Source organism: Ascaphus truei, chromosome 10, assembly GCF_040206685.1.
Source record: "Ascaphus truei isolate aAscTru1 chromosome 10, aAscTru1.hap1, whole genome shotgun sequence".
NCBI classification, from domain to species: domain Eukaryota; kingdom Metazoa; phylum Chordata; class Amphibia; order Anura; family Ascaphidae; genus Ascaphus; species Ascaphus truei.
In genome coordinates, this window is record NC_134492.1 from 62765849 (window position 1) to 62775451 (window position 9603).

The 9603-nt window shown below is 48.5% G+C and overlaps 1 protein-coding gene across 1 annotated transcript in view; it reads right to left on the reverse strand.

Annotated features, from left to right (window-relative positions):
- The window catches only part of AKNAD1 (AKNA domain containing 1), a 126200-nt gene extending 117866 nt beyond the window's left edge, over positions 1-8334 (reverse strand). The window contains exons 1-2 of the mRNA XM_075615500.1: positions 7390-8334; positions 1299-1595 (exon numbers count right to left, since the gene is read on the reverse strand). Of these exons, the coding sequence (XP_075471615.1) occupies positions 1299-1595; positions 7390-8334 (1242 nt within the window). The remainder of the gene's footprint in view (positions 1-1298; positions 1596-7389) is intronic.
- Between the last annotated feature and the right edge of the window lie 1269 nt (positions 8335-9603).

Sequence of the window (9603 nt, forward strand, 5' to 3'; positions counted from 1 at the left end):
TGCCTGCTTGCAGTTTGGCTGTGACATCTCTAATACAGAGTGCTTTTCCTGGTAATGTACAGGTTAATAAAAGCTTCAGTCAGACAGAACTTTGGCTTGCAGTTTGGCTGAGACATCTCTAATACAGAGTGCTTTTCCTGGTAATGTACAGGTTAATAAAAGCTTCAGTCAGACACAACTTTACAGCTAATATTGACAGATTTACTATAAATCATTCTTCCTGTTATTAAACAGGTTATTAAGAATTTATATTAGCGTTAGGGACCCCTGATATGTGGTCTGCCTTGGCGTTGGCTCAGGGGCTTACAACAATTTTGGCCAAAAATGTCAAACTAAAAGACCATTTACTTATTAGTTATTCCATATATATTTAGGCACTGTACCGTGTATGAGTCTCACTAGATGTGCTAAAAACTGAGCTCTGTCTGTGTTTTATGTTATGTCTCTGGTTTTAATGCAATTGCCAGCTCAGTAGCACTCTTCTGACACTCATATGCTTATATATATGTTGTGGGTATTTTGGGGGTTTAATTGGAGCTTGTTAGGTGTCCAGTATGTTTTACAATTCTTGTCCAGCTAGTCATAGCTGATTGGAGGTTGGCAACCTCCTACTTAATTTAAGCTCACCCCCTCCCACATTTAATTGGTTATGGGCTCACTCCATAGCATCTTCCACTCAGGGGAACTTGCCTGCTTGCAGTTTGGCTGTGACATCTCTAATACAGAGTGCTTTTCCTGGTAATGTACAGGTTAATAAAAGCTTCAGTCAGACAGAACTTTGGCTTGCAGTTTGGCTGAGACATCTCTAATACAGAGTGCTTTTCCTGGTAATGTACAGGTTAATAAAAGCTTCAGTCAGACAGAACTTTACAGCTAATATTGACAGATTTACTATAAATCATTCTTCCTGTTATTAAACAGGTTATTAAGAATTTATATTAGCGTTAGGGACCCCTGATATGTGGTCTGCCTTGGCGTTGGCTCAGGGGCTTACAACAATTTTGGCCAAAAATGTCAAACTAAAAGACCATTTACTTATTAGTTATTCCATATATATTTAGGCACTGTACCGTGTATGAGTCTCACTAGATGTGCTAAAAACTGAGCTCTGTCTGTGTTTTATGTTATGTCTCTGGTTTTAAGTTGGCCAGGGACATGGAAGTGGGGATCGAATTTCCTTCCATAAAATGATTGAACATTTTTAGTAGATGCGTGGATAGTATGGGCAAGAATCTCTTATAGTAGACATTAGTGAAGCCATCGGGGCCAGGTGACTTGGAGATCTTTAATGCTTTTACCGCTTCTTCCAATTCTTCTTTTGTGATCTCCGCGTTGAGGATCTCATTTTCCTCTTCGGTCAGGGTGGGGAGTTGACATTTGTCTAAGTAGGTTTTGATCGCTTCTGATGCTTTTGTTTCTGCACGACCAGTTTTGGGTCGCAAGTTATAAAGATCCGTGTAATATTTTGTGAACTCCGCCGCTATTTTTTTATCGTTATATTGTATTTCACCAGACCTATTCTTAATTGCTGTGATTTGGGACCTTTTTTGGATGCCACGCAGTCTGCTGGCCAAGAGCTTATCCGCCTTGTTACCCTTATCATAATAGTGTTGATTAGTCCATTTAAGGGCTTTTTCCACATTCTCCATTTGGGTCTCTTTGAGCTTTTGTCTGGCTATTGTTAAGGCTTTATAAGTTTTCTTTACGGGATTAGCTTTATGGGACTGCTCAAGTTTTGAGATGCTATCGGTGAGATCTAGAATTAGCTTGTGTTTCATTTTCTTCCTATGAGAGGCAATAGAGATAAATTTGCCTCTAATTGCCGCCTTATGGGCTTCCCATAGGATCGCCGGAGATGACACCGACCCCGAGTTAAAGAAGAAATAGTCCTTAAGGGAGGCTCTAATCTCTCTCTCTCTATCTCGGGATGGTTCAATAGGGAGTCATTCAATCTCCAGGAGTATGAAAACGTCTTTTCAAATGGTGTAGATAGGGTCAAGGTGATTGGGGCATGGTCTGACCACGTTATGGGGCCGATGTCTGATTTCGTGGCAGCCTCTACGATGTTCTTGGTCAGCAGAAAGTAATCTATGCGTGAGTAGGTCTGGTGAGGAGCCGAGTAAAAGGTATAGTCTCTCTGGCCCTGATGCTGTGATCTCCAAACGTCTACTAAAGAGAACTCCTCCACTAGGTCCCTGAACTTTTTCCCGGTGATTTGGGAGTGGGTTGTACGGGGGTGACCCATTGTGGTTGATCTGTCCTCTGTGGGGTTAAAGACCATGTTTAGGTCTCCTCCCACTATCATCGAAGACAGATATCCCAGGTCTATGCCCTCAAGCACTGTTTTCAGAAAGTCTATTTGATTTTCGTTTGGGGCATATACATTGATTAGGACGATTGCTGAGCCCGCTAGGGAGCCATATACCATGAGAAATCTACCCTCTGGATCCGTGGTCGTTTTGATATGATTGAATGGAGTGCCTTGTCTGATTAATATAGCCACTCCTCGCTTTTTACTACTAAATGATGCGAAAAAGCATGTTGGAAACACTTTTTTGAATAAATTTGGGGGGGCCTTCTGATGTGAAGTGGGTTTCCTGCAGGAATACGATGTCTCCCCCAGCCTGCTTTATGTCTTGGAGGGCGAGCCTCCTTTTGCTATTATTTTGAAGGCCTTTGACGTTGATCGATACTATTTTTACTGGGGCGTTAGAGGCCATATGTGGTGTTAGTGTGTCTGGTTTTTAGGGATCCTCTCTTCCCATCTGGGGGGGTCCTGATCTTGTAGTCTATACGCGGGCACGGCCCTAGCAAACTTCTGTGGGTAGCTTGTTTTATTGTAAGGTTGGCTGAGTGGGCCAAGGGGGGAGGGGGGTGGGGAGGGGGCAGGAGGGGTGGGGGACAGGAGGGGTGGGGGACAGAGTCAGCGGTGGAGAGAAAAGTAAGATGAGGTTCAGGCTTGAACCTAACAGGTATTTGCCTGGTCCGTGGGCGACCGGCTTTTGGGCTAACGAGCCCAACGGGGTTGACTCCGGTGTCGGCATCCAGTGGGGAGTGTGGGGGGTTAGGGGGCCGAACCCTCTAGTTCTCTGTTTTTCCTCCCTTCAAAGAACTCGTTTGTGCCCTTAGTTCTCTGATAGGGGGAAAAGAAGGGGGGGAGGGGGGAGGGGGGAGGGGTAAAGGAGGGGAGGATGGGGGGTGTATAGGAGGGGGGGCGGGAGGGGCCAGGTAGGATTGGACTATCACAGAGTTTAGGGGGAGAGGGGGGGGGAGTAGGTCATAAGGGGGGGGGAAGCTGGCGGGGAAAGGGGGGGGTGGGAGGTACGGGAAGATGCGGAAGGGGGGGAGAGGGGAGGGGGGGGGGGGGAACGAGGGGGGCAGAGGGAGTAGAGGGGAAAGTTTTCGGCGTCTTATTTTAGGGATCGCCTGCACATTATACATATAAAGCATGTCATGGATACAGGCAACTCTTGAATGTTAGGTAAACAGTCTATTATTTCGATAATCTATTTATACAGTTGTTTCATTGTAGACCTCTAGGTGGGTGAGGGGGGGGGGGAGGGGAACGGCAGGGTGAGGGGGGAGGGGGGGTTTAAGAAAGCTGGGGGGGAAGGGGAGGAGGTGACTACTCTACGGGCGGGGGGATGGGGGGGGAGTTGGGGGGGGGAAGGATGCAAGGAGGAGGGGTGTAAGGAGGAGGGGGGGGGTCATTGGAGGTCTAGGGGGGTAGCGTAGGGGTGTTGCGACATTTATATTAGGAACAAATATACGTAGGATGTACACATAATCACAGTGATACTATACATTCACGGTATACGTTGGCAGTAAGATCACAGTTATCCTATCTCCAGCAGCGTCCGGATTTGAGACATTTGTACCTTGGTCATATCTTGGATCACAGCTAAAAGGCAAGTGGAACAGCTACACCAGGGTGGGCTCGTTCGCAACTGCGTGTGGGGGGTCTGGGGGACCTTTGTGGTGGGGGGTGCAGTATCCGGGGGGGGGGGGAGGGGGGAGTGATCAAGGGTGTTTCGGGGAGGGGTCATGGGGGGGGGGGGGGGTTACTCTATGTCTGTAGGTGTACGCCGTTAAGTCTAACGGGTTTGTTCTGTTTGTGCCGAGCCGAGCCGCGACCTCGTAAGGTCATGTGATCAGCCCTGGGCGTTGTTACGCTCTTAAACTTGTACCGGTGTATGCCAGGGACGCGGCGATCTGAGAGTCCTGGGCAGCAGGTGAGAGGGTCGTTATCTTGGGTAACTCTAAGGGGGGTGGGGGAGGGGGGAGGGGATGGGAGTAGGAGGGGGGGAGGGGTGGTGGGCGGTCAGGGGGTGGGGTAGGGAGGGGATGGTGTGGCAATTGGGTTAGGGTCACATATACATTAAATGAGCAGGTATTCACCGTGGTAATAGGCATTTGTGGTATTTTGACAATGAAATCACAGTGGTCTCAGTTTAAACAGCATCCTGGTGTGGGACATTATATGTTAGTTATACATTGGTTTCCGGTTACGTGTCCTGTACACTGGGGTGGGCTCAGTCTCTGTTTTGCATTAAGAGATTGGGGGACCTTTATGGGGGGGTTCAGAATTTCCGGACGTGTTTATTATTGTATCTGAGGGGGGGGGGAGGTTGGGGAGATAGCAGAGAAAGGGTGGGGGGTAGGGGGATAGCCTGTGGGGATAGGTCTGTGTAAGGGTTATTGTGGATCTATGGTCGTGTTTTAGCGTGTGTGCAGGTTGCTGTCGTCTGTGCACCACTGTTTGGAGTCGTGTGGACATCACGTGTTTGTGCTCCACCAGATTCCATGTTGTAGTGTGTTTCAGGTGCTGTGTCTTACTGCGTGTCTGGGTTGACTTATGGATTTGTCCGTGCGTGAGTGTAGGTAAGCGGGGGTTAGTTTAGGGGGGAGGGGAGGGGGGGGACGGTGACTTGGTGTGGAAATGGGAAGGGGGGGCGTGCGATGGGGAGAGGGGTGGGGTTGGGATTCAGTGATGGTTTCCTGTAATTGTTGGTGTTGGTTTTGATGCAGCTCATATTTGGTTATTTGGGGTTGGGGGTGCTGTAGGGGTTATATGATGTAGGTTGATTCGTTGTGGTTCTAGGTTGGTGTGTTGGGGGGGGGAGGGATAGGTCTGGGGAGGGAGGGGGGGGAGCAGGTCTGGGGGGGAGAGAAGATTGGATAATGGGTAGGGGGGGGGGGGGGTCCTGATGTGAGGGGGGGTCGTGGATGGGGAGGGGGGAAGGGGCAGTAATGGGATGGGGGGGTGAGTTGGTCTGTTTTGTGTTATGGTAGTGAAGGGCGCTGTAACGTAGCTGTCACTTGGGTGGCAACAGGGGTCTGATCTGCATTTGTGGAAAGCTGGGGGGAGAAGGGGATGCGGGGTTGTGGGGCGTTTGGTCTAGGAAATGTACTGTATAGTCTCGTTGCCAGGGTTACAGCTTCGGTAGCAGTCCGGTTGATGGAGGCGGGGGGACGGAGCTAGCACTCTCATATGGAGTCCAGATTTAACGTTTATCTGGGGGAGGGGGGGGCAGCCAAACCTGGTCTAGGCGGTGTCCACGGGCAGGTCGAGGAGTTCCCAGCGGGGCCTGGTCGGTAAGATTACCAGTGGATTGGGTTTCCCCTCTCCTGCCTCCGCGCTTCTCGACTCGCCTGTGCTGTTTGCGTAGGTGCAGGTAATGGCTCTTTCAGGTAAAGCCCTGTGGTACTGGGATCGCTTCGGTTAGCTGGGTGGTAAAACGGCAACAAGCGTGACTGCACCAACGTGTTAGCTTAATCCATGACCTCTGGAAGGGCGGCTTGGGTTACGGGTCTCCGGGCTGCTCATCTCGGTGTTCCGGGCTGGTCATCTGGATGTTCAGGGTTGCTGTTCCTGTTGGCCGGCCAATCTTTCTGAGGCTCGCGTGGATCTCCGCTCCCGGCTTGCGTCTCGCGACTCTCTCCGCGTGGTGCTCCGTGTTTGAGGCAGCGTCAGGCCCAATTCGCGGGCGAATCCTTGCATCTCTTCTGGGAGGTTGGTAATTTGAGCGGAGCGCTGTGTGTCTCGTGAACATGAAAGAAAAAAGTATATAATGGTGCAGATAGTATAAACAAATGAAGTCTCAAGATAACTCTGCAATGGTGGTACTCACAATTGACAATGTCAATATAAGGCGTATCAGAGACACTTCTCTCTCTGATAGGAGCCCTTTAATGGATTCCCCCTCAGAGTGGTGTCTTGATAACGTGTCAGGAAGCTTGTTTGTGGTCAGGGTTTTTACTCCCAAGGTTTATATAGAAAAGAGAGAACGCACAATAGTACAGTATGGTCTAAATAATGTATTAGCAGCAATGAATAGACATATGCATGATGCACTCACATTTCCAATATGTTTTACGTTCGAGGGAGAGGACAGCTGGTTGTAGAGAGTGCCGGTATCTCCAGGAGCGGCGGAACACTTCCGCGTGCGTCACATGTATCCGCGTCACGTCCTGTGACGTCTCGGGTTGGGGCGGAAGAAGCTGCCCTGTGGGTCCGTCTCCGTGCCAGCACCTAGCTCCAAGGATCTCCCCAGCTCAGTCACCTCCCACAGCAGATCGATTCTACGCGTTTCGCTGTGGCTTCTTCAGGAATCGGATTCCTGAAGAATCCGATTCCTGAAGAAGCCACAGCGAAACGCGTAGAATCGATCTGCTGTGGGAGGTGACTGAGCTGGGGAGATCCTTGGAGCTAGGTGCTGGCACGGAGACGGACCCACAGGGCAGCTTCTTCCGCCCCAACCCGAGACGTCACAGGACGTGACGCGGATACATGTGACGCACGCGGAAGTGTTCCGCCGCTCCTGGAGATACCGGCACTCTCTACAACCAGCTGTCCTCTCCCTCGAACGTAAAACATATTGGAAATGTGAGTGCATCATGCATATGTCTATTCATTGCTGCTAATACATTATTTAGACCATACTGTACTATTGTGCGTTCTCTCTTTTCTATATAAACCTTGGGAGTAAAAACCCTGACCACAAACAAGCTTCCTGACACGTTATCAAGACACCACTCTGAGGGGGAATCCATTAAAGGGCTCCTATCAGAGAGAGAAGTGTCTCTGATACGCCTTATATTGACATTGTCAATTGTGAGTACCACCATTGCAGAGTTATCTTGAGACTTCATTTGTTTATACTATCTGCACCATTATATACTTTTTTCTTTCATGTTCACGAGACACACAGCGCTCCGCTCAAATTACCAACCTACCAAAGATCTACCTGGACCTGGACAGTCCGTTTAAAGGGTGTAGAGCTGCTTTTTATTTGTTGTATTTCACATCACTATTGTATTCACTTTTATTGGTGGAGGTCATTTATCATATTATATGATATATATTTAAAATTTACATATCACTGTCACTTGCACTATATAGACCAGATATTGTTTCATTTTTAGTTTAAGAAGCGCCCGGTTTTTATTCTTGTTTTTGCATATCTCTTCTGGGAGCCTGATGGATCTCTGCTTCCCGCCTCTGTTGACTACCAGTCGGAACGGAAAGCCCCAACGGTAAGGGATGTTGTTCTCTCGGAGTGATTGAGTAAGTGGCTTGAGTTCCCGGCGGCGCTCGATCGTGATCTTAGCGAGATCAGTGAAGATCTGCACCGGCTCATTTTGGAAGGTTAGGTTGCTATTCTCTCTGCTCGCCGCCATCACTTTCTCCTTCGTGGAGTAGCTATGGAGGCGGACTATGATGTCTCGCCTCCGCTTCGGGTCATTGGAGCGGGGACCTAACGCGCGGTGCGCCCTATCTATTTCTAGATCTCTGTTGTCAAGTCCTTTGCAAAGATTATTGAAGAGGTTGACCAAATAAGGTTTTATTTGTTCAGGGAGAACCGTTTCCGGGACATTCCGAATCCTGAGATTCTGTCGCCGGTCCCGGTACTCCTGGTCCTCGATACTGTCTTTCAGTAGTCTGACCTCCTCACCCAGGCGCATGATCTCGTCGTCAGCCGCCGCTTGTGCTTGTAGAGATTCCTCCAGCTTACTCTCGAGATCGTCTGTTCTCTGCGTGAGGCCGCTTATCTCTTCCCGCATTCCTGTCACCATTTCTCTAAGTTCTTGTTTGAGGGTCTTATGCAACCTATCATGCATATTGGAGAGGAGTTCCTCGAGGTAAGAGCGTGTGATTTCCCTTTCCAGGGTTGGTTCCTCTGCCTGCGTGCTTCCCTCTCTTTGCGGGGACGCGGCCGCGTGGTGATCGGCGCCATCTTGGGGTCCCTGCATACCCGCTAGGCCGCGTTTTTGCTGCGGCTGAATTTTTTTTGGGACGCCTTTAGAAGTTGGTGTTTTCGCCTTCTGTGGCATGCTGTGGGGTTCAGACACCCTGTGGATCTGTTTGCTGTCAGTTTCGAGGGGGGGAAACGTCTTTTTTGATCTTTTGATGCGTGAGGGTTCTCAGAGCTCCCTGATTAACCCACCATCTTGGATGACGTCACCGGAAGTCTCCCAAATGTAATGGTTTTTAACAGAGACCCCACTATCTTCTGTGAGCTTGTAGAAGTTAAATATATGAATAAATAAGCAGCTAACCGAAACACACCAAAATTCTTCTCCCCCTGTACCTTGTTTCCACATATCCTTCCTTAGTCCTCTCATTCTATTGTACTGCGATGCAGAATGTTGACGCATTATAAATAATATGTAAAGCTGAGCCGAGCTCAGCAAACCCACAATGTCAGTGAGAGCGAACAGGTCTGCGTTCAACAAGTGTGTACCAGGACCAAAATGACTGAAATTTGGAACCAAATCAATGAAAAATCTCTGTTTTAGTGGTTGTGGACATAAAAAAAAATGCTATTGTATATTCTGATTTCTTAGTGACACACTCATATCTAAGACTGCCACAGAGGATAAAGTGGAGATTCACTGTTACTTCATGAGTAAGGAGACTGCCTTCTGAGTGAGACTTCATGCGAGTAAGGCTGCCTTCTGATGAGTGAGACTTCATGAGAGTAAGGCTGCCTTTTGATGAGTTTGACTTCATGCAGGTGAGGCTGCCTTCTAATGAGTGAGACATGCTCTAAATGATGAAGTCCCATTTCGCTGTAGACACTCCTAATGAGTGAGATGACTTCAAATGAAAGAGGCTGCCTTCTGAGTAAGATTTCGAGTCAGGCTGCCTTCTAAGAAGTGAGACATCAAGTGAGTGAGCCTGACTTCTGATAAGTATCAATCGCTCTAAATTAGCTTGACCTACTTTACCTGAGACTGCTCCTAGCAAATGTAAGTAATATACCACTTTGTAATTAGCAAGACTCGTGACAGAGACATGGACTTCCACAGATTGATACGCTCTCCAAATATGAGCCAGCCTTTCAATGAGTGAGACAACATGCTAGTAAGTGGCACTTCCCATGAGACTGCATGCGAATGACGACATACTCCTCATGATAGTCTTCAAATGAGTGACTGCTGGTAATACTCACTCCATGAGTAAGATTCCATTGAGTGACACTCCAAATGAGTGGGACATGCCTTTCATTAAGTGACACTTCCCCATTGACATGAATGGGAATGCCTTACATTGAGTGACACTCACTCCAAATAAGTGGGATATGCCTTCCAATGACCGAG